The sequence below is a fragment of the Hyla sarda genome, chromosome 9 (assembly GCF_029499605.1).
Source record: "Hyla sarda isolate aHylSar1 chromosome 9, aHylSar1.hap1, whole genome shotgun sequence".
In the NCBI taxonomy this organism is placed as follows: Eukaryota; Metazoa; Chordata; class Amphibia; order Anura; family Hylidae; genus Hyla; species Hyla sarda.
This window is the reverse complement of record NC_079197.1, coordinates 160,087,478-160,115,093: the sequence shown is the minus strand read 5'-3', so window position 1 is coordinate 160,115,093 and position 27,616 is coordinate 160,087,478. Positions and strand designations below refer to the sequence as shown.

The window sequence follows — 27,616 nt, the reverse complement described above, 5'->3', positions numbered from 1 at the left end:
CCTGGCCCCGACCGATTCAGTCGGCGCCTGCCTTGCGCAGAAATTTTACGCCCATGTGAATGCATTGCCGTAAGTGAAAACGATGCGTGCCCGAGGTGTCCTAGCACAACATTTTTGTGAATGGGCCCTAAGTGTTCATTAACTCCACAGCGCCGCTATAGGGCAAATGAAGCATTACACCCTGTCCATTCACATCTAAGTGCTGCTTGTCTCACGCAGGACAGGACAGGATCCTCCAGAGCGAGCGACGCTCTTTGCAACCACTTCCCGCTAATATGGCGTATGAAATAAAATGTTTTAACCCCTTTTTAAGTAAATGTATTTAGACAGAAAGGAAGGATAGCTACCTCAGTGGCGAACACACACTGCTCTGAGGAGCCAGGGAGCAGGTAGACTGGATGAAAGAGAGGGTCTTGGTGCTGCCCCGGTGTGTTGCTTTGTCTGACATCTGCCTTTGTACTATAAGGGGAAACATAAAAGTGTTATAGAAGGATAGAAGGCAGAACATGTCCCTAGAACAGCAGTCTCCAAATTGCGAATCTCTGTAGTTTTGCAATATTTAGAGGTTTGCAGTTTAGAGATCAGTGCACTAGAATTAGGGATCGACTGATATCGATTTTTTAGGGCCGATACCGATTACTTATACCGATATTCCGGCATAAGTTATCGGCTATGAACCCCCCCCCCCCCCCCGGCCCCCAGAAGCCGCTGCAGATCATTGATTTAATGCGGGCGCTTTAAGGGTGCGTTCACACGCTAGTGACTAGCAGCAGATTTTGTTCTGCTGGAAACCCGCTGCGAGTTACGCTACCATTCATTTGAATGGGTCCATGGACAGTCCGCAAAGCTGACACTATTGCGGACTTTCTGTGGACCCATTTAAATCAATGGTAGCGTAACTCGCAGCGGAAAAATCTGCTGCTAGTTACTAGCGTGTGAACGCACCCTCAATCAATGAACTGCAGCAGCTTTTGCGGGGCCAGAGACCGGCGCCGCCACCCGCTACTCTCCCCCTGCCTGTCCTGGGGTCCTACCACCACCGCTGCCCCATTGCCTCCCCCATCCCCGGTTTTATAATTGCCGGGGCCCAGGGTCCGCTCTACTTCTGGCTCCGGCGGCGTCCTGAGCTGTCACTGTGCGCACTGACTGTGACGTCGCGTTGAGGACGTCACTCGTCATTGCGCTGCGCAGCACACAGGACTCCGCAGGAGCCAGAAGTAGCGCGGACCCCGGGAACAGGTAATTATAAAACCGGGGATGGGGGGTGGCAATGGGGCAGCGGCGGTCTCGGGCCGGGGGGTAATTGCCGATACCCATAATGTCAAAAATCGTGAATATCGGCAGAACCAATAATCAGTCGATCCCTAACTAGAATAACCCTATATATCAGTGTTTCCTATCAGGGTGCCTCCAGCTGTTGCAAAACTACAACTCCCAGCATGCCCGGACAGCCGTTGGCTGTCCGGGCATGCTGGGAGTTGTAGTTTTGCAACAGCTGGAGGCACCCTGGTTGGCAAACACTGATAAATATCTACTGTATTGCATTATTCTATATAGGACACTTACCGTCGCCCATCTCTTTCCTCTTCCATGTCCGATGTCGGCAGCAGTTTCTGCTTGCTCCGGGATTTTTCCCTAAGACAGTCCTGATTGGGCATTTTGAAATGAGGAGGGGAGATAAGGAACGGCTCCTTCTCCTTCAGGTTGTTCTTGTGCTCCAGGTCGTTGTTGACCATCCCTTTCTGGCTGATCAGCCCTTTCTTAAGGCCTCGCATGAGGAGAACCAGTCCACACGCCAACAAACAAAACGTGATCACCCCCAGGCAGGCGGTCAGGGCCACGTTGGACGGTGGGTCGGCGTAGTAAGAAGACGAAGTGGGTTCTTGCACCCTGAACTCGCAACTGGAGCCCATGTACCCCGAGGGGCATTGGCAGACGTGGCCGCTGAAGTGGGTGTAACAAGTGCCTCCGTTCAGGCAGGGCCTAGAGCTGCAGACGTCCACTCGTTGGGTACAGTCTTTACCGCCGTAGCCGAGAGTGCAGGAACAAGTGTATGTGTTGAGCGCGTCTACGCAGGTGCCGCCGTTGGCGCAGGGGTTGCTGGCGCAGTCATCGACGTTCACTTCGCAACGAGGTCCCGAAAAGCCCACGCGGCATTTGCAGACCGCGTTACGCCCGATGTCCAAGCAATGGCCGCCTGAGAAGAAAATGCGAAAAGTTATAGAAAGTTGCAGATCGGCGGTATCCAAACTTGTTATAGTACAATGGTCCCTCAAGTTACAATAATCGGTTCCATTGTATGTTGAAACCATTGTATGTTGAGACCTTAAAGGGGTATTCCAGGAAAAAACTTTTTTTTATATATATATATCAACTGGTTCCAGAAAGTTAAACAGATTTGTAAATTACTTCTATTAAAAAATCTTAATCCTTTCAGTACTTATGAGCTTCTGAAGTTAAGGTTGTTCTTTTCTGTCTAAGTGCTCTCTGATGACACCTGTCTCGGGAAACGCCCAGTTTAGAAGCAAATTCCCATAGCAAACCTCTTCTAAACTGGGCGGTTCCCGAGACACGTGTCATCAGAGAGCACTTAGACAGAAAAGAACAACCTTAACTTCAGAAGCTCATAAGTACTGAAAGGATTAAGATTTTTTTAATAGAAGTAATTCACAAATCTGTTTAACTTTCTGGAGCCAGTTGATATATAAAAAAAAGTTTTTTCCTGGAATACCCCTTTAACTCTATGGGAACCTGGTTATTGGTTCTGAAGCCCCAAAATGTCATCCAAAAAAATAGGAAAAAGTGAGGATTAAAGCAGTACTCCGGTGGAAAACATTATTTTTTATTTTTTTTTAAATCGACTGGTGCCAGAAAGTTAAACAGATTTGTAAATTACTTCTATTAAGGGTGCGTTCCCACCTGGTGTATACGCAGCGTATTTCACGCTGCGCAAAATTTACGGCAGCAGCGGGAAATACGCTGCATATTCCTTGTTTACTATACACACAGGGCTTTCCGGCGGCAGCCCTATGCGTTTAGTGAGTTTTGGAGGCGGAGCCGTGTGCCGACGTGACTGTGACGCGCGGCTCCGCCTCCAAAACTCACTGCACACATAGGGCTGTCGCCGGAAAGCCCTGTGTGTATAGTGAACAAGGAATATGCAGCGTATTTCCCGCTGCTGACATAAATTTTGCGCAGCGTGAAATATGCTGCGTATATGCCAAGTGGGAACGCACCCTTAAAAATCTTTACCCTTCCAGTACTTTTTAGCAGCTGTATGCTACAGAGAAAATTATTTTCTTTTTGAATTTCTTTTTTGTCTTCTCCACAGTGCTCTCTGCTGACACCTGATGCCCGTATCAGGAACTGTCCAGAGCAGGAGAAAATCCCCATTGCAAACCTATGCTACTCTAAAGAGTTCCAGAGCACTGTTGACAAGACAAAAAAAAAAGAAATTCAAAAAGAAAAGAATTTCCTCTGTAGCATACAGCTGCTAAAAAGTACTGAATGGGTAAAGATTTTTTAATAGAAGTAATTTATAAATCTGTTTTAACTTTCTGGCATCGGTTTATTTAAAAAAAAAAAAAGAGTACCCCTTTAAAAAAAAATAAGTAGATAACTAATATAGATAAAGCAAATCCTTACATATATAAGTAAGAAAGATCTGCTGGGAGCGGTAATCACTGTCTATGTAGAGGACAGGAGCTTCTTCAGGGTCCTGTACAGTACACACAGTGTCCTAAAAAAGTAACATGGAGCCGCCCTCACCTGGTGTCCAAAGGAGCAGTTAACCCTGGTACAGGTAATGTGTATAGAACATGTAATACCTCCCTGTACTGTAGGGGGCGCTACCAGACACCAGTCAGTGCATGCACTTCAGTAATACAGGGGTTTTACCAGTGAATGCCCAATCTGATCTTTCAGCCATTGACAGGTCACAGATCTGGACTGTTCGTAGCATTGTATGTTGAGTCTGGTTCCAAGTTACAATGGTCCAGGAAAGACCATTGTATGTTGAGGCCATTGTATGTTGAGGGATCACTGTATAAAGACCACTACTGCTACCGTATATGACCAGTTCACAATACAATGTGTGCGACTCACCATTCAAGCAGGGGTTGTTGGTGCAACGATCAATCTTTTTCTCGCAGTTGGATCCGTGGTAGTTTATAGGGCAGCGGCAGACGTAACCGCCCACAATGCTTTTCTCTACGCAGGTGCCACCATTAAAACAGGGACCGTCGGCGCATGTCATGGCGCTAATGTCGCAGTTCTTGCCGTAGAAGCCTCGAGGGCACACGCATTTGTAGTCATTTTCTAGGTCCTGAGGAGGGGGGAGGTAAGGGGGCAATAGAAGCACGGGGGGGGGGGTAGGAATCAAATGAAGGGTAGAGGAGCGGAGAGAGATTTAAGGTTGGCAAATCAAGCGGGGGTTAAAAAAAAAATGGAAGGTTAGAGAAGGATGGCAAATAGTGGAAGCCAAATGAGGATGATGATGATGGAACAACAGACAGGACGAATGGTGGAATGCGGGCGAAAAGAGTTTCGGGAAAAGGGAAGGAGAAGAGAACATGCGAAGGCACAGAGAGAGAAAAATGAAACGTTAATAAGGATGTATATGATGACGTCTACAAACACGTAGATACTGGGGCCAATCATAAAACCTAGTGCATCACAGAGTCCACTTATAGCCAGAGGACATTTTTTCCAAAAACAGAGCCACCCCCCTGTCCTCAGGTTGTGAGCGGTATTACAACTTGGCTCCATTCACTTTAATGGAACTGAGCTGCACTACCACACACGACCTGAGGACAGGGGTGGCGCTGTTTTGTGAAGAAATCAGCTCTGTTGTTCTATTTCTGGAAACATGGTGTCTTTTTCTACATGGACGTGTGTTTCCGCCCTAAGGATTAAATCCATATGGGGGTTTATGGCAGTGTTTTTCCCTAACCAGCGTGCCTCCAGCTGTTGCAAAACTACAACTTTCAGCATGCCCGGACAGCCTTTGGCTGTCCGGGCATGCTGAGAGTTGTAGTTTTGCAACAGCTGGCGGCACCCTGGTTGGGAAAAATACTGCTCTATGGGACACCAGTTTGCACTAGCTTTTTTTTTTCACATTTCCCCAGTGAAGTTAAAGGGGTACTCCGGTGGAAAACATTTATTTATTTATTTTTAAATCAACTGGTGACAGAAAGTTAAGCAGATTTGTAAATTTCTTCTATTTAAAAATCTTAATCCTTCCAGTACTTAGCTGCTGTATAATACAGAATAAGTTCTTTTCTTTTTGAAATTCTTTTCTGTCTGTCCACAGTGCTCTCTGCTGACACCTCTGTCCATGTCAGGAACTGTCCAGAGTACAAACAAATCCCCATAGCAAACCTCTCCTGCTCTGGACAGTTCCTGACATGGACAGAGGTGTCAGTAGAGAGCACCGTGGTCAGACAGAAAAGAAATTCAAAAAGAAATAAACTTCCTCTGTGTTATACAGCAGCTGATAAGTACTGGAAGGATTAAGATTTTTAAATAGAAGTAATTTACAAATCTGTTTAACTTTCTGGCACCAGTTGATATAAAAATAAATGTTTTCCACCGGAGTACCCCTTTAAAGGGGTTCTCTGCCTTCATTGTAAAATGAAAAGTTCTGCAACTTTCTATTCTACCTTATGCTGCTGTGAGTGAATAGAATGTTTGTTGTTGTTTTTTTTTTTTTTATACATAAAGAAAAAAAAAAAATTTTTGGGGGGGGGGATTATAATTGTTTCCGTTCACTGACAGCAAGCTGAGATCTTGAATGAATGAATGAATGAATAAATAAGGGAATGCTAGAAAGTTGCAAAATTGTTCTCTATACAATTGAAAAACATGGAAAACCCCTTTATATTGCATCTGTCATTTAGATGTGCTCTCCTATGTCAGGGCGGCTTATTATAGCTACAGGTTAATACTCTGAGCAGCCATAGTGTGCCTCCAGCTGTTGCAAACTACAACTCCCAGCATGCCCTGACAGCCTTCAGATGTGAGAGCATGATTGGAGTTGCAGTTTTGCAACAGCTGTTGAACCACAGGTTTGGGACACAGTGGCTCAGCAGTGCTTCCCAACCAGGGGGCCTCCAGCTGTTGCAAAACTACAACTCCCAGCATGCCCGGACAGCCGTTGGCTGTCCGGGCATGCTGGGAGTTGTAGTTTTGTAACAGCTGGAGGCACCCTGGTTGGGAAGCCTTGGCTTAAAGGGGTATTCCAGGAAAAAAACGTTTTTCTTTTTTTATCAACTGGCTCCAGAAAGTTAAACAGATTTGTAAATTACTTCGATTAAAAATTCTTAATCCTTCCAATAATTATCAGCTGCTGAAGTTGAGTTGTTCTTTTCTGTCTGGCAACAGTGCTGACACCTCTGCCTGTCTCGGGAACTGCACAGAGTAGAAGAGGTTTGCTATGGGGATTTGCTCCTACTCTGGACAGTTCCCGAGACAGGTGTCATCAGAGAGCACTTAGACAGAAAAGAACTCAACTTCAGCAGCTCATAAGTACTGAAAGGATTAAGATTTTTTAATAGAAGTAATTTACAAATCTGTTTAACTTTCTGGAGCCAGTTGAGATATATATATATATATATATATATATATATATATATAATATAAAAAAGTTTTTTTTTCCTGGATAACCCCTTTAAAGACTTCTAAGCCGGTTTTACAATTCATTGAGAACGTTTTTAGACCCTTTCACTTTTTTTGAGAATTTTGTTTATGTTGTGGCCTTGTGCTAAAATAAACCAATAAATAAATATATAAATTAAATAAAAAAAAAAATGCACTCAATACCTCAATATGAAAAAGTAAAAATAGAATGTGAGGCATTAAGCAAATTTGTTAAAAAGGAAAAAACTAAAATTTGGCACCGACATAAGTATTCAGACCCTTTACTATGACACTTGATATTTAGCTCTGGCTCCTCCCATTTCTATTGATCATCTTTGAGATGTTTCTACACATTTGGTTGGAGTCACCTGTGGTAAATTCAGTTTATTGGACAGGATATGGTAAGACAGAGCCATGTATTTTCCATATCAGTGCAAAAACCAAGCAATGAGGCGGGAAGAACCGCCTGTAGAGCTCAGAGGCAGAATTGTGCGGAGCTACAGATCTGGAGATGGGAACTTTCAATGCAGCAGTATACCCAAGAACACAGTGGCCTCTATATTTCTTAAAGAAAAGAAGTTTGGAACAAGAGGGAGTTAGGCTAAGGGAGGTGACCAAGACCCCAATGGTCACTCTGGCTGAGCTCTGGGAGATGGGATAAACTTCCAGAAGGTCCTTAGTAAAGGGTATGAATACTTATATTACTGCAATTATTTTAGTTTTTTCTTTTCAATAAATTAGATAATTCTAATATTATGATCTGACTTTATCTTTATGGGGTATTGAGTGCAGAATGATTGGGGAAAATGTGATTTTCTTATGTATTTATTAGCAGTTTTGGCTACTAAGAATACGGACCTGTAGCTATTAGGCCGCTTTCACGCTATAGAATTCTCAGTTTTAAAGGTCCATTATAATGACCCGTTAACAAAACCATTAAAAACGGCCGTTACAAAATCCCATTATAGTCTATGGGATTTTTACATTACCCGTTTTAACCCGTCGTTATTAAAAACAGATGTTATTTTGTGACGGTAGAGGTAATGGGAGAAATAGTACTTGCACTATACTTGTACTTGCACTATTTCTCCCGTTACCTCTCCCATCACAAAATAACATCCGTAATTAATAACGGGCTATGACAGGTTAAAACGGGTAACGTAAAAATTCCATAGACTATAATGGGATTAGAAGAATAAATATGTAGATCAGCTCACCCCGAAGCCCACAGATTTGAGCACGGAAGGGAACGGACTATTCCCAGCTTGAATACATAAAAATAGAAGAATTCCAGCTCGTTCATAGATCTATTTGCCGTCTTTATTCACACAAAGTTACATGGATCACAGGTACAGGACAGGATGTGACGCGTTTCGGCCAGGTGAGTAAGGTCAGCACCTGGCCGAAACGCGTCACATCCTGTCCTGTACCTGTGATCCATGTAACTTCGTGTGAATAAAGACGGCTATTAGATCCATGAACGAGCTGGAATTATTCTATAATGGGATTATGTAATGGCCCTTTTTTTAACGGTTTTGTTAACGGGTCATTATAACCGATCTTTAAAATGGAGCATTCTATAGTGTGAAAACAGCCTAATATGCTGGCGACCTTATGTAGGAGAGCACGGTCAGCTGACTGATCCACCTTAAAGGGGTACTCCACTGGAAAACATTTTTTTTCTTTTTTTTTAAATCAACTGGTGCCAGAAAGTTAAACATATTTGTAAATTACTTCTATTATAAAAATCTTAATCCTTCCAGTACTTATCAGCTGCTGTTATGATCGTCAAGAAGTTATTTTCTTTTTGAATTTCCTTTCTGCCTAACCACAGAGCTCTCTGCTGACACCTCAGTCCATGTCAGGAACTGTCCAGAGTAGTGTAAATCCCTATGGAAAACCTATCCTGATTTGGGCAGTTCCTAAAATGGACAGAGGTGGCAGCAGAGAGCACTGTGGTCAGGCAGAAAGTAAATTCAAAAAGAAAAGAACATTCCTGTGGATCATTACAGCAGCTGATAAGTACTGGAAGGATTAAGATTTTTTTTTTTTAATAGAAGTAATTTAAAAATCTGTTTAAACTTTCTGGCATCAGTTGATTTAAAAAAAAAAAAAATGTTTTCCACCAGAGTACCCCTTTAAGTGGTACATTCATAAAGACAATGGAGGCGTATGCGCTTTGTATGGTATGTATATGAACAGATGAGAGTTGACTTTGTTAATCTATGGCAGTATGTGCACTATATCTATGTTAGGATGCAGGTATACAGTACATACGTACCTTGCAATAAGCATGTATCGTGCTGTGTATATGGCAGTGTCGTGTAGCGTTCTGTGTGAATGGTCCAGACACATTATGCATGCATTTATATTTTTTTGCATTAAAATTTTCTTAAAGGGGTACTCCATATCAACTGGCTGCAGAAAGTTAAACAGATTTGTAATGCTTCCAGCACTTATCAGCTGCTGTATGAGAAAGTTGAGTTGTTGAGTCTGACCACTCTTTCCAGAGCAGGAGCAAATCCCCATAGAAAACCTTCCCTGCTCTGGACAGTTCCTGACATGGACAGAGGTGTCAGCAGAGAGCACTGTGGTCAGACAGAAAAGAAATTCAAAAAGAAAAGTACTTCCTCTGGCGCATACAGCAGTTGATAAGTACTGGAAAGATTAAGATTTTGAAATAAAAGTAATTTTATATATCTGTTTAACTTTCTGGCACCAGTTGATTTAAAAAAAAAATGTATTCTTCCGGAGTACCCCTTTAAAGAGCAATGGGTGTCTCACTTGACATGCAACTGCTGCAAAACAACACCATTGCAAAGCCTACTATACATAGACTTTTCTGCTAGTCAAGTACTAATCCCCCAACAGTGGTCTCCAAACTGTGAACCTCCAGATGTTGCAAAACCACAACTCCCTGCATGTACGGACAGCCGTTGGCTGTCCGTGCATGCTGGGTGTTGTGGTTTTGCAACAGTTGGAGGTCCGCAGTTTGGAGACCACTATAAATTCATATGGGCAGAAAAAATAGGGTAGAATTTACTATTCATCCCTACGTAGTAAAAGCAGTGGTAATATGGAAAGACTCTACTTAGTATGTGAGAAAAGAGACTATACAAGTAGTCTGAACTAGGGGGAGGTCCGATTCTACACCCTGCCTATTAATGCGGTGTGCTGGAGTGACCAAAATAAACATGACTGGTGATCCTTATGGGAACACTCCAGGTGAAAACAGATACCTATACTACACCTGGTGCAGGGCCTGAGTGGGTGGAAGTGACCTACATAGACCCTCTGTATAGGGCTTTGTATCTCTGTATCACCCTCCACACCCTTAGGATCTGCAGTCGGCATAACAGCATGTACTAATCACACCCGGAGCGCCCCCTCAAGGGTGAATTCACTGCTGCAAAATCTATACATCTGACATGCAGATCTTGAGGCAGATTTGTCGTAGGATGCCACAATTCAGGTGGTGTCATCTGTGGCAAATCTGGTTCACAGGTTCAATACTTATTCGCACCTTCTGAGAGGCATATGGGGGTCAAGAATATAACTTAACCATATATGGCGGTTTTGGGGAAGAAAGACAATTGGGCTAGGGTCAGATTGTAGATTTTGCCAGCTGTAGCAGCTGCGGGTAAAGATCCAAAATGCCCTGCTCACTTTTGACAGTCTTGATCATCTCATATTCAACTAGCTGCTTCTAGGCTACAGGATCAAATCAGTGTCGACAGTGCAGCCATAGCCTCATTTTCTACTTAAAGAGAATATGTTTAATGCAAAGCTGCAGATGACAGCAGATAGGTGATAAGGGGTTAAAATTAATCATACCTTTTAGTTTTGGTGATCACTGTTTGTAGAGCTGAAGAGTCAAACTGGTGGTGCAGAGCTGCAGCCGTGCCTCCTCTCTCCCCCACCCCTCTCTGAATGATTGATCTACAGGGCTCGGCTTCAGCCCTGTATGTCAGCCAGTCAAAGCAGGGTGGGAGGCTGAAGATCAGTTTGACACTTTTATACCTTTACAAGCAATGTTCAGCAAAAATGTTTTATCCCCCTATCACCCATCTGCTGGGATCTACGGCCCCATATTGTACGGCTCCATACAGAGCTGTCAGATTCTCTTTAAATAAATTGCCCAGAAATAGAAACATATGGCTGTTTTTTTTCCTTCCAAAAACTGCACCATACCTGCTCTCTAGTTATGTGTGGTATTGCAGCTCAGTCCCATATACTTTAGAGCTGAACTGCAATACTAGACACAACCCAGTAGGCAGGTGTGATTCAGTATCTAGTAGAAAACAGCCATATTAATCTAGTCTTGTAAAACCCTCTTTTATCCAATGGCTAGTGAGGCTAGGAAGGGTTGACTTACATTGCAGCTGCCTCCGTTTTTACATGGATTGCTGGCACATTCGTTGCTCTCAATCTCGCAGTTGGTTCCTGTGTAGCCAGGTCGGCAGTTGCAGGAATAGCTGCCCTGCCCAGTGTTGGTGCAGCTGGCTCCGTTTTGGCATGGCTTATGATTGGTGCAGTAGTTCAGATCTTGATTGCAGAAAAGGCCGCCCCAGCCTTCCTGACAGGTGCATTCGAAGGGCTGCAAGCAAGATCCATGCAGACAGCCGGGGTACCGTACGCACTCGTCACAGAGCCGACCTTGCCATCCCATGCGGCACTTGCATTCCCCTGGCACCTCACAGAAACCATGAGATTCGCTGCAGCCAGGAAGACAGATAGCTGCAAAAGAAAAGGGCATATACAACTTGATTTAACACTCCTAATAATATCTTTTATTTAAAAAAATAATATATGTATATAATATAGAATAGTGCCCCTAGTTAACATGATGTCAGATAAGGATAGTGCCCCTAGTGGACATGGTGTCAGAAAAGAATAGTGCTCCTAGTGGACATGGTGTCAGTATAGAATAGTGCCCCAAGCGGACAGGGTGTCAGCATAGAATAGTGCTCCCAGTGGACATGGTGTCAGTATAGAATAGTGCTCCTAGTGGACATGGTGTCAGAAAAGAATAGTGCTCCTAGTGGACATGGTGTCAGAAAAGAATAGTGCTCCTAGTGGACATGGTGTCAGATAAGGATAGTGTCCCTAGTGGACATGTCAGTAAAGGATAGTGCTCCTAGTGGACATGGTGTCAGTAAAGAATAGTGCTCCTAGTGGACATGGTGTCAGTATAGAATAGTGCTCCTAGTGGACATGATGTCAGTATAGAATAGTGCTCCCAGTGGACATGGTGTCAGTAAAGAATAGTGCTCCCAGTGGACATGGTGTCAGAAAAGAATAGTGCTCCTAGTGGAAATGGTGTCAGAAAAGAATAGTGGACATGGTGTAAGAAAAGAATAGTGCTCCTAGTGCACATGGTATCAGTATAGAATAGTGCCCCTAGTGGACATGGTGTCAGTAAAGAAAAGTGCTCCTAGTGCATATGGTGTCAGTAAAGAATAGTGCCCCTAGTGGACCTGGTGTCAGAAAAGAATAGTGCTCCTAGTGGACATGGTGTCCGAAAAGCATAGTGCCCCATACTGGACATGGTGTCAGAAAAGAAAAGGGCTCCTAGTGGACATGGTGTTAGTAAAGAATAGTGCCCCTAGTGAACATGGTGTCAGAAAAGATTAGTGCCCCTAGTGGACATGGTGTCAGAAAAGAATAGTGCTCCTAGTGGACATGGTCTCAGAAAAGAATAGTGCCCCTAGTGGACATGGTATTAGTAAAGAAAAGTGCTCCTAGTGGACATGGTATTAGTGAAGAATAGTGCTCCTAGTGGACATGGTGTCAGTGTAGAATAGTGCTCCTAGTGGACATGGTGTCAGTGTAGAATAGTGACCCTAGTGGACATGGTGTTAGTAAAGAATAGTGCCCCTAGTGGAAATGGTGTCAGAAAAGAATAGTGCTCATAGTGGAAATGGTGTCAGAAAAGAATAGTGCCCCTAGTGGACATGGTATCAGTAAAGAATAAAGCCCCTAGTAGACAAGGTTTCAGAAAAGAATAGTGCCCCTAGTGGACATGGTGTCAGTAAAGAATAGTGTTCCTAGTGGACATGGTGTTAGTATAGAATAGTGCCCCTAGTGGACATGGTGTCAGTAAAGAATAGTGCCCCTAGTGAACATGGTGTCAGAAAAGAATAGTGCCCCTAGTGGACATGGTGTCAGAAAGAATAGTGCCCCTAGTGGACATGGTGTTAGTAAAGAATAGTGCCCCTAGTGGACATGGTGTCAGAAAAAGAATAGTGCTCATAGTGGACATGGTGTCAGTATAGAATAGTGCTCCTAGTGGACATGGTGTTAGTAAAGAATAGTGCCCCTAGTGGACATGGTGTCAGTAAAGAATAGTGCCCCTAGTGGACATGGTGTCAGTATAGAATAGTGCCCCTAGTAGACATGGTGTCAGTAAAGAATAGTGCCCCTAGTGGACATGGTGTCAGTATAGAATAGTGCTCCTAGTGGACGTGGTGTCAGAAAAGAATAGTGCTCATAGTGGACATGGTATCAGAAAGAATAGTACCCCTAGTGGATATGGTGTTAGTAAAGAATAGTGCCCCTAGTGGACATGGTGTCAGTATAGAATAGTGCTCCAAGTGGACATGGTGTCAGTATAGAATAGTGCCTCTAGTGGACATGGTGTTAGTAAAGAATAGTGCCCCTATTGGATATGGTGTCAGTATAGAATAGTGCTCCTAGTGGACATGGTATCAGTATAGAATAGTGCCCCTAGTGGACATGGTGTCAGTAAAGAATAGTGCCCTTAGTGGACATGGTGTCAGTATAGAATAGTGCTCCTCGTGGACATGGTATCAGTATAGAATAGTGCCCCTAGTGGACATGGTGTCAGTAAAGAATAGTGCCCCTAGTGGACATGGTGTCAGTAAAGAATAGTGCTCCTAGTGGAAATTGTGTCAGCATAGGATAGTGCTCCTAGTGGACATGGTGGCAGTAAAGAACAGTGCCCCTAGTGGACATGGTGTCAGTATAGAATAGTGCTCCTAGTAGACATGGTGTAATTATAGAATAGTGCCCCTAGTGGACATGGTGTCAGTAAAGAATAGTGCCCCTAGTGGACATGCTGTGAGTAAAGAATAGTGCCCCTAGTGGACATTGTGTCAGTATAGAATAATGCTCCAAGTGGACATGGTGTCAGTATAGAATAGTGCCCCTAGTGGACATGGTGTCAGTATAGAATAGTGCTCCTAGTAGACATGGTGTTAGTAAAGAATAGTGCCCCTAGGGGACATGGTGTCAGAAAAGAATAGTGCTCCTAGTGGACATGGTGTTAGTAAAGAATAGTGCTCCTAGTGGACATGGTGTTAGTATAGAATAGTGCCCCTAGTGGACATGGTGTCAGTAAAGAATAGTGCCCCAGTGGACATAGTGTCAGTATAGAATAGTGCTCCTAGTAGACATGGTGTTAGTAAAGAATAGTGCCCCTAGGGGACATGGTGTCAGAAAAGAATAGTGCTCCTAGTGGACATGGTGTTAGTAAAGAATAGTGCTCCTAGTGGACATGGTGTTAGTATAGAATAGTGCCCCTAGTGGACATGGTGTCAGTAAAGAATAGTGCCCCAGTGGACATGGTGTCAGTAAAGAATAGTGCCCCTAGTGGACTTGGTGTCAGTAAAGAATAGTGCTCCTAGTGGAAATTGTGTCAGCATAGGATAGTGCTCCTAGTGGACATGGTGGCAGTAAAGAATAGTGCCCCTAGTGAACATGGTGTTAGTAAAGAACAGTGCCCCTAGTGGACATGGTGTCATTATAGAATAGTGCCCCTAGTGGACATGGTGTCAGTAAAGAATAGTGCCCCTAGTGGACATGCTGTGAGTAAAGAATAGTGCCCCTAGTGGACATTGTGTCAGTATAGAATAATGCTCCAAGTGGACATGGTGTCAGTATAGAATAGTGCCCCTAGTGGACATGGTGTCAGTATAGAATAGTGCTCCTAGTAGACATGGTGTTAGTAAAGAATAGTGCCCCTAGGGGACATGGTGTCAGAAAAGAATAGTGCTCCTAGTGGACATGGTGTTAGTAAAGAATAGTGCTCCTAGTGGACATGGTGTTAGTTTAGAATAGTGCCCCTAGTGGACATGGTGTCAGTAAAGAATAGTGCCCCAGTGGACATAGTGTCAGTATAGAACAGTGCTCCTAGTAGACATGGTGTTAGTAAAGAATAGTGCCCCTAGGGGACATGGTGTCAGAAAAGAATAGTGCTCCTAGTGGACATGGTGTTAGTAAAGAATAGTGCTCCTAGTGGACATGGTGTTAGTATAGAATAGTGCCCCTAGTGGACATGGTGTCAGTAAAGAATAGTGCCCCAGTGGACATGGTGTCAGTATAGAATAGTGCTCCTAGTGGACATGGTATCAGTATAGAATAGTGCCCCTAGTGGACAGGGTGTCAGTGAAGAATAGTGCTCCTAATGGAAATTGTGTCAGTATAGGATAGTGCTTCTCGTGGACATGTGCCAGTAAAGAATAGTGCCCCTAGTGGACATGGTGTCAGTAAAGAATAGTGCCCTTAGTGGACATTGTGTCAGTATAGAATAGTGCCCCTAGTGGACATGGTGTCAGTAAAGAATAGTGCCTCAGTGGACATGGTGTCAGTATAGAATAGTGCTCCTAGTGGACATGGTATCAGTATAGAATAGTGCCCCTAGTGGACACGGTGTCAGTAAAGAATAGTGCTCCTAGTGGATATTGTGTCAATATAGGATAGTGCTCTTAGTGGACATGGTGCCAGTAAAGAATAGTGCCCCTAGTGAACATGGTGTCAGTATAGAATAGTGCTCCTAGTAGACATGGTGTCAGTATAGAATAGTGCCCCTAGTGGACATGGTGTTAGTAAAGAATAGTGCCCCTAGGGGACATGGTGTCAGAAAAGAATAGTGCTCCTAGTGGACATGGTGTTAGTAAAGAATAGTGCTCCTAGTGGACATGGTGTTAGTAAAGAATAGTGCCCCTAGTGGACATGGTGTCAGAAAAGAATAGTGCCCCTAGTGGACATGGTGTTAGTAAAGAATAGTGCCCCTAGTGGACATGTTGTCAGTATAGAATAGTGCCCCTAGTGGACATGTTGTCAGTATAGAATAGTGGACATGGTGTCAGTAAAGAATAGTGCTCCTAGTGGACATGGTGTCAGTAAAGAATAGTGCTCCTAGTGGACATGGTGTCAGTAAAGAATAGTGCTCCCAGTGGACATGGTGTCAGTAAAGAATAGTGCTCCCAGTGGACATGGTGTCAGTAAAGAATAGTGCTCCTAGTGAACATGGTGTCAGTAAAGAATAGTGTTCCTAGTGGACATGGTGTCAGTATAGAATAGTGCCCCTAGTGGACATGGTGTCAGTAAAGAATAGTGCCCCTAGTGAACATGGTGTCATTATAGAATAGTGCCCTTAGTGGACATGGTGTCAGTAAAGAATAGTGCCCCTAGTGGACATGGTGTCAGTAAAGAATAGTGCGCCTAGTGGACATGGTGTTAGTAAAGAATAGTGTTCCTAGTGGACATGGTGTCAGTAAAGAATAGTGCCCCTAGTGCACATGGTGTCAGTAAAGAATAGTGCTCCTAGTGGACATGGTGTCAGTAAAGAATAGTGCTCCTAGTGGACAGGGTGTCAGTATAGAATAGTGCCCCTAGTGGACATGGTGTCAGTATAGCATGGTTCTCCTAGTGGACATGGTGTCAGTATAGAATAGTGCCCCTAGTGGACATGGTGTCAGTAAAGAATAGTGCCCCTAGTGGACATGGTGTCAGTATAGAATAGTGCTCCTAGTGAACATGGTGTCAGTAAAGAATAGTGCTCCTAGTGGACATGGTGTCAGAAAAGAATAGTGCCCCTAGTGGACATGGTGTTAGTATAGAATAGTGCCCCTAGTGGATATGGTGTCAGTATAGAATAGTGCTCCTAGTGGACATGGTGTCAGTATAGAATAGTGCTCCCAGTGGACATGGTGTCAGTAAAGAATAGTGCTCCCAGTGGACATGGTGTCAGTATAGAATAGTGCCCCTAGTGGACATTGTGTCAGTATAGAATAGTGCCCCTAGTGGACATTGTGTCAGTATAGAATAATGCCCCTAGTGGACATGGTGTTAGTAAAGAATAGTGCCCCTAGTGGACATGGTGTCAGTAAAGAATAGTGCTCCTAGTGGACATGGTGTTAGTATAGAATAGTGCCCCTAGTGGACATGGTGTCAGTAAAGAATAGTGCCCCTAGTGGACGTGTTGTCAGAAAAGAAAAGTGCTCCTAGTGGACATGGTGTTAGTATAGAATAGTGCCCCTAGTGGACATGGTGTCAGTAAAGAATAGTGCCCCTAGTGGACGTGTTGTCAGAAAAGAATAGTGGACATGGTGTCAGTAAAGAATAGTGCCCCAGTGGACATGGTGTCAGTATAGAATAGTGCCCCTAGTGGACATGGTGTCAGTATAGCATGGTTCTCCTAGTGGACATGGTGTCAGTATAGAATAGTGCCCCTAGTGGACATGGTGTCAGTAAAGAATAGTGCCCCTAGTGGACATGGTGTCAGTATAGAATAGTGCTCCTAGTGAACATGGTGTCAGTAAAGAATAGTGCTCCTAGTGGACATGGTGTCAGAAAAGAATAGTTCCCCTAGTGGACATGGTGTTAGTATAGGATAGTGCCCCTAGTGGATATGGTGTCAGTATAGAATAGTGCTCCTAGTGGACATGGTATCAGTATAGAATAGTGCTCCCAGTGGACATCGTGTCAGTAAAGAATAGTGCTCCCAGTTGACATGGTGTCAGTATAGAATAGTGCCCCTAGTGGACATTGTGTCAGTATAGAATAGTGCCCCTAGTGGACATGGTGTTAGTAAAGAATAGTGCCCCTAGTGGACATGGTGTCAGTAAAGAATAGTGCTCCTAGTGGACATGGTGTTAGTATAGAATAGTGCCCCTAGTGGACATGGTGTCAGTAAAGAATAGTGCCCCTAGTGGACATGTTGTCAGAAAAGAATAGTGGACATGGTGTGAGTAAAGAATAGTGCTCCCAGTGGACATGGTGTCAGTAAAGAATAGTGCCCCTAGTGGACGTGTTGTCAGAAAAGAATAGTGCTCATAGTGGACATGGTGTCAGTATAGAATAGTGCCCCTAGCGGACAGGGTGTCAGTATAGAATAGGGCCCATAGTGGACATGGTGTCAGTAAAGAATAGTGCCCCTAGTGGACATGGTATCAGTATAGAATAGTGCCCCTAGTGGACATGGTATCAGTATAGAATAGTGCCCCTAGTGGACATGGTATCAGTATAGAATAGTGCCCCTAGTGGACATGGTATCAGTATAGAATAGTGCCCCTAGTGGACATGGTATCAGTATAGAATAGTGCTCCTAGTGGACATGGTGTCAGTATAGAATAGTGCCCCTAGTGGACATGGTGTCAGTATAGAATAGTGCTCCCAGTGGACATGGTGTCAGTATAGAATAGTGCCCCTAGTGGACATGGTGTCAGTATAGAATAGGGCTCCTAGTGGACATGGTGTCAGTATAGAATAGTGCCCCTAGTGAACATGGTGTCAGTAAAGAATAGTGCCCCTAGTGGACATGGTGTCAGTATAGAATAGTGCTCCCAGTGGACATGGTGTCAGTATAGAATAGTGCCCCTAGTGGACATGGTGTCAGTATAGAATAGTGCTCCCAGTGGACATGGTGTCAGTAAAGAATAGTGCTCCCAGTGGACATGGTGTCAGTATAGAATAGTGCTCCCAGTGGGGACATGGTGTCAGTAAAGAATAGTGCTCCTAGTGGACATGGTGTCAGTATAGAATAGTGCTCCCAGTGGACATGGTGTCAGTAAAGAATAGTGCTCCTAGTGGACATGGTGTCAGTATAGAATAGTGCTCCCAGTGGACATGGTGTCAGTATAGAATAGTGCCCCTAGTGGACATTGTATCAGTATAGAATAGTGCCCCTAGTGGACATGGTGTTAGTAAAGAATAGTGCCCCTAGCGGACAGGGTGTCAGTATAGAATAGTGCTCCTAGTGGACATGGTGTCAGTATAGAATAGTGCTCCCAGTGGACATGGTGTCAGTATAGAATAGTGCCCCTAGTGGACATTGTATCAGTTTAGAATAGTGCCCCTAGTGGACATGGTGTTAGTAAAGAATAGTGCCCCTAGCGGACAGGGTGTCAGTATAGAATAGGGCCCCTAGTGGACATGGTGTCAGTAAAGAATAGTGCCCCTAGTGGACATGGTGTCAGTAAAGAATAGTGCTCCCAGTGGACATGGTGTCAATATAGAATAGTGCCCCTAGTGGACATGGTGTCAGTAAAGAATAGTGCGCCTAGTGGACATGGTGTCAGTAAAGAATAGTGCCCCTAGTGGACATGGTGTCAGTATAGAATAGTGCTCCCAGTGGACATGGTGTCAGTATAGAATAGTGCTCCCAGTGGACATGGTGTCAGTAAAGAATAGTGCTCCTAGTGGACATGGTGTCAGTATAGAATAGTGCTCCTAGTGGACATGGTGTCTGTAAAGAATAGTGCCCCTAGTGGACATGGTGTCAGTAAAGAATAGTGCCCCTAGTGGACATGGTGTCAGTAAAGAATAGTGCTCCTAGTGGACATGGTGTCAGTAAAGAATAGTGCTCCTAGTGGACATGGTGTCAGTAAAGAATAGTGCCCCTAGTGGACATGGTATCAGTATAGAATATAGGGCTCCTAGTGGATATGGTGTCAGTATAGAATAGTGCCCCTAGTGGACATGGTGTTAGAACAGCAGTAACTTATGCACCAGATTCCCTAGTCCTAATTTTGTGTTGCCTAATTGTGTCCTTTTTGACTGTTCTTATTTCAATGTGTGTGATGTCTTCTGCTTGTTGGACCTGTAGGTATTGCAGTAGTAGGTAAAAACATAAGTTCCCAAAACTGGACTTCAAAAAAATTGTTCAAATTATATTGAAAAAATGTGACCTTAGGGTAATGTTTCCCAACCAATGTCCCTCCAGCTGTTGCAAAACTAACAAATAAACATAGAATGTGTCGGCAGATAAGAACCATTTGGCCCATCTAGTCTGCCCAGACAGCCAAAGTGGCACACTGGTTGGGAACCACTGATTTAGGGTATGTTCACATTACCAATTTGTAGCTGAATCTCTGCTCGCGGAATTCAGCGAGCAGAGATTTAGCCTGGCAACCGGCGGTAGGACCGCGCAGCACTGTGCCGTCACCTTTGACGGCTATGCAGTGTTCGCGGACTGCCGCGCAAAGAATGAACATGTTCTTTCTTTGTGCGGAACAATTTCAGCGGCGGAATTGTCCTCCACTGAAATTCCGCATTGTGAACGGGTCTCGCGGAAGACCCATTCACACAGATGCTAACGTTCACTGTGCGGAATTCCTTAGGGTGCCGATTAGAGATGATCTGATGACTCTGCTGTAAGATTTGCCGAATCTATAAAATGGCCATTGGTTTCTTTAATCTTGTATAAAAGTCGTTCTAAATGTTTTCCGAGATTCAGTCTTAGTGTAGATTCGATCATCTCCGGTGTCAACCCTGCAAGAAATGGTCATCGACCAGAATGATGAAGCCCCATTCCTGACTGAGATCTGGAAAGGTTTAGAGATGTTTCTGTCCATCCTTCTATTGTGAGAAGACAGATCACCATGATAGTTCAGTAGCTGACTAAATCTACAAATTTCGACAGGACCGGCTGACCATCTAATGTGTATCGGGGCCTCCTGCGGCGTATCATGTAGGGGGAAAGAAGGATTGGGAATGTTGATATTAAGACCTGATCTTTATATTCTTAAAGGGGTATTCCGGTGGAAAACTTTTTTTTTTTTTTTTTTTTTTTTTTTTTTTAAATGAACTGGTGCCAGAAAGTTAAACAGATTTGTAAATTACTTCTATTAAAAAATCTTTACCCTTCCAGTACTTTTTAGCAGCTGTATGCTACAGAGGAAATTATTTTCTTTTTTGTCTTGTCCACTATGCTCTCTGCTGACACCTCTGTCCGTGGCAGCCTAGTTCCTGATACGGGCATCAGGTGTCAGCAGAGAGCGCTGTGGACAAGACAACAAAAAAATTCAAAAAGAAAAGAACTTCCTCTGTAGCATACAGCTGCTAAAAAGTACTGGAAGGGTAAAGATTTTTTATAGAAGTCATTTACAAATCTGTTTAACTTTCTGGCACCAGTTCATTAAAAAAAAAATTATAATAATAATAATGTTTTCCACCAGAGTACCCCTTTAAGATAAGATGCTACATGTCTGGTGGCAACTTACTCCCCTCTTCCTATTGAATGCAGGCTCGGCCAAACCAAGTGAGCAAATGTATGGGGAGGACAGGATGGCCTAGAGCTATTACATTTATATGGCCCCATTAATAGAATGTAGCTGTAAAAATGCCATTCAAAAGGAACTAGACCAATAAGAAGGACGATTGTACTAGGACTCAAAAACTAGACATCTAAGACTTGGAGGACGGATTTATGGACTAATAAGTCTAAATGGGGAGATCTTTAAAAGTAACAGAAGGAAGTAAAAGCAATGAAAGGATCTTCACACCAGGTCTACAAGTATCATTCAAGCAGGAGCTGGGGGATTAAAGGGGTACTCCGCTGGAAAAAAAAAAATTTTATCAACTGGTGCCAGAAAGTTAAACTGATTTGTAAATGACTTCTGTTTAAAAATCTTAATCCTTCCAGTACTTATCAGCTGCTGTATGCTCCAGAGGAAGTTCTATTCCTTTTTTTAATTTCCTTTCTGTCTGACCACAGTGCTCTTTGCTGACACCTCTGTCCATGTCAGGAACTGTCCAGAGCAGGAGTGGTTTGCTATGGGGAGTTGCTCCTACTCTGGGCTCCTAAAATGGACAGAGGTATCAGCAGAGAGCACTGTGGTCAGGCAGAAAGGAAATTCAAAAAGATAAGAACTTCATATGTAGCATACAGCAGCTGATAAGTACTGGAAGGATTAAGATTTTTATAGAGAAGTAATTTATAAATCTGTTTCACTTTCTGGCACCAGTTGATTTAAAAAAAAATTTTTTTCCAGTGGAGTACCCCTTTAAGACCAAGTGAAGGCATCATGGCTTCTTATATCTACTAAACAAGGTAAAGACTCAAGAGTCCAAGACTGCCTAGGTCAGTGGTGTCCAAACTGCGGCCCTCCAGATGTTGCAAAACTACAACTTCCAGCATGCCCGGACAGCCAACGGCTGTCCGGGCATGCTGGGAGTTGTAGTTTTGCAACAGCTGGAGGCCCACAGCTTGGAGATCACTGCATTAGCCCTTTTAAAGGATTGAACCATCAAGACTGCATCCCTCTGTTTATTCCTTAAAGGGGTACTCCGGTGGAAACATTATTTATTTATTTTTTAAATCAACTGGCGCCAGAAAGTTAAACAGATTTGTAAATTACATTTATTAAAAAATCTTTACCCTTCCAGTACTTATTAGCTGCTATATACTACAGAGGAAATTCTTTTCTTTTGGAATTTCTCTTTTTGTCTTGTCCACAGTGCTCTCTGCTGACACCTCTGTCCGTTTCAGGAACCGTCCAGAGGAGGAGAAAATTCCCATAGCAAACCTATGCTGCTCTGGACAGTTCCTGACACGGACAGAGGTGTCAGCAGAGAGCACTGTGGACAACACAAAAAAGAAATTAAAAAAGAACAGAATTTCCTCTTTAACATACAGCTGCTAATAAGCACTGCTAAGTTCCAGTGGAGTACCCCTTTAAGACCAAGTGAAGGCATCATGGCTTCTTATATCTACTAAACAAGGTAAAGACTCAAGAGACCAAGACTGCCTAGGTCAGTGGTGTCAAAACTGCGGCCCTCCAGATGTTGCAAAACTACAACTTCCAGCATGAAGAAATCAGCTCTGTTGTTCTATTTCTGGAAACATGGTGTCTTTTTCTACATGGACGTGTGTTTCCGCCCTAAGGGTTAAATCCATATGGGGGTTTATGGCAGTGTTTTTCCCTAACCAGCGTGCCTCCAGCTGTTGCAAAACTACAACTTTCAGCATGCCCGGACAGCCTTTGGCTGTCCGGGCATGCTGGGAGTTGTAGTTTTGCAACATCTGGAGGGCCGCAGTTTGGGCACCACTGGTTTAGGAAGAAGAAGGAGGAAATTGCTGTGGATTTTCCCCGTGGGAATAATCTGTAGCAGAATACAACACATTTTCACCATAGAACCTGATTATAAAATCCTCAGCGTGTCAATTCAGTGGTTGATGGTTTTTGTTGTAGACTTCCCCCCCCCCCCCCCCCCCAGTGATTTTAATAGGGAAGAGAAAATCTGCAATAAAATCTGTAGCAAATTCACTTTTTTTGCTATTTTTCTTTTCTTTTAAATTCACAATGATTCAGAGCAGATTGACTTTATTTTATTTTTTTTTGTTTTTTTTAGCTTTTTCCTTTTTATACTTTTTCACTTTATTCTTTTTGCTTATTCGTTGTAATTATACCTATTCACTTCAATTTTTTTTCAATATTATACTTTTTCCCTTAATTCTTCTTTTTTTTTTTTTTCACAATTCTACTTTTTCATTCTATGCTTTTTTTTTTTGCTTATTAATTATTATACCTTTTCATTTTGTTCTTTATTGCTTTTTTATTATTATACTTTTTCACTTTATTCTTTTTGCTTATTCATTGTAATAATACCTTTTCACTTTTATTTTTTATTCATTATGATACTTTTTCACTTAAAGGGTAATTAAAGGGGTACTCCGGTGGAAAACTTTTTTTTTTAAATGAACTGGTGCCAGAAAGTTAAACTGATTTGTAAATGACTTATATTAAAAAATCTTTACCCTTTCAGTAATTATTAGCAGCTTTATGCTACAGAGGAAATTCATTTCTTTTTGAATTTCTTTTTTGTCTTGTCCACAGTGCTCTCTGCTGACACCTCTGTCTGTGTCAGGAACTGTCCAGAGCAGCATAGGTTTGCTATGGGGATTTTCTCCTGCTCTGCCCGTATCGGGCATCAGGTGTCAGCAGAGAGCACTGTGGAAAAGACAAAAATGAAATTTAAAAAAGAAAATACTTTCCCCTGTAGCATACAGCTGCTAATAAGTACTGGAAGGGTAAAGATTTTTTAATAGAAGTAATTTACAAATCTGTTTAACTTTCTGGCACCAGTTCATTTACAAAAAATATCATGTTTTCCACCAGAGTACCTCTTTAACTCTTTTTTGCTTTTTTTTTCTCACAATTATACTTTTTCACTCTATGCTTTTTTGCTTATTCATTGTAATTATACCTTTTCACTTATTTTTTTTTCTTTTTCATTATTATACTTTTTCACTTAATTCATTTTTGCTTTTTCACAATTATACTTTTTTCACTCTATGCTTTTTTGCTTATTCATTATTATACCTTTTTACTTTATTCTTTATTGCTTTTTTATTATTATACTTTTTTACTTTATTTTATTGTTATTATTATACTTTTTCACTTATTTCTTTTTTGCTTTTTTTCACAGTTATACTTTTTCACCCTATGCTTTTTTGCACATTCATTATTATACATGTCCACTCTATTCTTTATTGCATTTTTATTATTTAACTTTTTCACTTTACGCCTTTTTTTTTTTTTTGCTTATAAATGTGTCTTTTCCTGTTTTCTTTATCATACTTTAGAAAAAAAAATAAAAAATGGGCACCTGCCTTTCGGACTGAGAAAATGAATGACTGTATCAAGAAATAAGGCCATTTGTATCACCGCTGGTTTGGAGAGCAAACATATATTATTAGCATGTGCTAACAAGCCTTTGTAGTGCTGCATGCGAAATGTGCGTGGGTAGCCTGAGCTCTCATCATCCCTCATTGTATCACACCGTCCCTCATCAGTCCCCTGTGTTATTAGATTTTCCTCTATGGCTGCTGAGTGGCAGACAGATGATATGTTGTAACTGCAGATATCAGCCCCATACACAAACAGCACCTGCCCGAGGGGGGATGGGGGGTGCTTAATGCACGCCGCCTGTCTCTATTGTGCGCAGAACAATTGGGGAGTGGGGACGTGCGAGGAGGGGGGCTATTAATCTGTCTTTGCTACTCACAATGAAATCTGGTTAAAACCACATGTCCCCAACCCCCTACACACTATTTACCTTGATGACCGTCTGGCGGGGTGCAAGGGCTAGGCACGGCCCATAACCAGTCACCATATGCTGCTTTTAGGTCTTTGTGCTCAGACCCTGACTCCTCTTCTTTTATCTACCCTGTCTAATGTGTTTAGCTTGGAAGAATATCATTGTGGAAGGATTTGGTAGAAGTGGGAGATAAGCAAACAGGGAGGTAAATGGAGAAGTTAATAGTCAGAGGAAGATTTAAAAGGGGACACTCGCCCCCGATTCGCAGATAGGACTTTTCAGAAGTTTGCCTGTATTTGTAGAAGTTAAACCAGCCGAGGCTTCCATGTCCCCGCGTATATAAGGAGCACGGCAGGACTTCGTGTGATTCCCTGTTTGCTTATTCAGGCCCGTAATAAGCGACGCAGATAATTGGGACTCATTTTGGAGAGAAAAAGTCAGTGTGAAAAGACCAAGCGGGGTCCCGAGCCCGGGGCAATTATCTGAAGACATGATTTACATTCAGAGAAATCCTCCAGGTTCTGGGATGCACAGCTGGTCGTGTGTATGAGGCCCTTTGTGTTCGCAACCCATTGGAAGGAAACGTTATAAGATTGTCACCATTTAGGTGACCATGCAACGTCTATAGACCATAATGGTGGACAAAAAGCTTCGTAAGGTGAAGTTATCATCTAAGATACGTCGTCTTGTGTGTCGGGGAAAGAAATCATGGCCCCTTTGTACTATATGGTGAGAATAAGCTAAAAGCCCCCAAAAATGCTTCAAAATGCAGAAGTGTCTTAAAGGGGTACTCCGGTGGAAAACATTTTACATTTTTTTAAATCAACTGGTACCAGAAGTTAAACAGATTTGTAAATGACTTCTATTAAAAAATCTTTACTCTTTCAGTACTTTTTAGCAGCTGTATGCTACAGAGGAAATTCTTTTCTTTTTGTCTTGTCCACAGTGCTCTCTGCTGACACCTGTGTCAGTGTCCGGAACTGTCCAGAGCAGCATAGGTTTGCTATGGGGATTTTCTCCTGCTCTGGACGTCCCTGATATGGGCATCAGGTGTCAGCAGAGAGCACCGTGGACAAGACAAAAAATAAATTCAAAAAGAAAAGAATTTCCTCTGTAGCATACAGCCGCTAAAAAGTACTGGAAGGATTAAGATTTTTTAATAGAAGTCATTTACAAATCTGTTTAACTTTCTGGTACCAGTTGATTAAAAAAAAAAAATGTTTTTCACCAGAGTTCCCCTTTAAGCTTCTAGGTTGACTGAGGATCTGGTCCCTCATGAAGTGCATGAGCGGATGATAAAAGGGGTATATTGCTTCAGGACCTCCACTATGTGTAGCCCACTACCATGTACAGTCCATATCTACATTGAGGGTCCTCAACGCCAATGGGTCTTCTGAAGGGCTAATACTGGCACAGTCATCAAGACGATGCTGTCAGTAGGCCGTGCCATGGCTGCAGCTAGAAGGTAAGTTGTTGAGGATGCTATGGTGATGTTACGGTATTATGTGGACGCTATATGGCAGTAATATTTACGTGCTGTGTTGACACAGTATAAAATAGAGAATTCCAGCAATCACTTAGGCCTTGACCGGACGACTGAGAACTGTAGAGCAAATATTATAAGACGTAAAAGGTAGTGACTCGATACATTAGATAGATATAGAGTTGTAGACATGCCGGGATACTCACGCTCGGCACAGTATTCTCCCTTCCAGCCGTTCAGACACAAGCGCTTTCCCTCTTGGTCGCAGACGTAATGGCCGAAAGTGTCATCCCGGGGTCGGCAGTAGTCGGAGCAGCTATCGCCGTAGTAGTGCTCGTCGCAGGTGACGTGGTAGGAGTAACGTAATTCGCTCTGCTGCCCCAGGTGGATGTCCTGAGACCAGTCCTCCCCGACAGACAGGCGTCTACGAGTAGCCAGGCGGCTGAGGAGGTTGTTGGGGTTTTCTGCAGGGGAGAACAAAAAAAATTCATACTTCATGTTATGTCCTTTTCGAAGAACTGTAGTATTAACGTAACCTGTCCTTACGGCAGTGTTTCCCAATCAGGTTGCCTACAGCTGTTGCGAAACTACAACTCCCAGCATGCCCGGACAGCCGAAGGCTGTCCGGGCATGCTGGAAGTTGTAGTTTCGCAACGGCTGGAGGCACCCTGGTTGGGAAATGCTGGCCTTATGGTCCATTCTAGGGCAAAAAAAAACCTACAAGTGGACTATGGAAATAGTTTACTGAAGACGTTGCAGTGACCATGGCAACTCTAAATACTAGTGAAAGTCAAGTTCTTCCTCAACTCTAAACCATAGACCATATAAAGTTATGGCACGTTGAACGACATCTTGCCGTGCCGTCTTCCTCAGGTCTCTCTACTTCTGTCTTAAACTTCTCATTGTTCTCCGAAGAGTCTTGTTTCCCTTTGTCCACCAGGACTTCCTAAAGTTCTCCGCTTTGTTCTTCGATACTTTCCCTCCTCTTTATTTGTTCATGCTGCGTTCAGGAACGTCCCTTTGACCTCCGAGTCTTCCGCTCTCTTTCTCTTGTCTTCAAGTTTATGGACTTTACCAAAAGTCTTCACTAACAAATCCTTTACTATTCAGAGCGTCTTCATCTATTCTGTAGACCTCAACGTTTTTTGTTGACAAACCTTGAACTAGATTTTCTTTGATCACCCTTAAAGGGGTACTCCACTGGAAATGTTTTTTTTTTTTTTTTTTTTAAATCAACTGTGGCCAGAAAGTTAAACAGATTTGTAAATTACTTCTATTTAAAAATCTTAACCCTTTCAGTAGTTATCAGCTGCTGTATGCTCCAGAGGAAGTTCTTTTCTTTTTGAATTTCTTTTCTGTCTAACCACAGTGCTCTCTGCTGACACCTCTGTCCATGTCAGGAACTGTCCAGAGTCGGAGCAAATCCCCATA

The 27,616-nt window shown here is 43.0% G+C and overlaps 1 protein-coding gene across 2 annotated transcripts in view; it reads right to left on the bottom strand.

Annotated features, from left to right (window-relative positions):
• Positions 1–27,616, bottom strand: part of LOC130291359 (delta-like protein C) — a 50,038-nt gene that overhangs the window by 6,515 nt on the left and 15,907 nt on the right. Inside the window, exons 4-8 of one of the 2 annotated variants that reach the window (XM_056540039.1) lie at positions 26,392–26,649; positions 11,012–11,373; positions 4,105–4,324; positions 1,567–2,197; positions 348–459 (exon numbers count right to left, since the gene is read on the bottom strand). In XM_056540039.1, coding sequence (XP_056396014.1) covers positions 348–459; positions 1,567–2,197; positions 4,105–4,324; positions 11,012–11,373; positions 26,392–26,649 — 1,583 coding nt within the window. The remainder of the gene's footprint in view (positions 1–347; positions 460–1,566; positions 2,198–4,104; positions 4,325–11,011; positions 11,374–26,391; positions 26,650–27,616) is intronic. The other variant, XM_056540040.1, reaches the window with a different exon arrangement.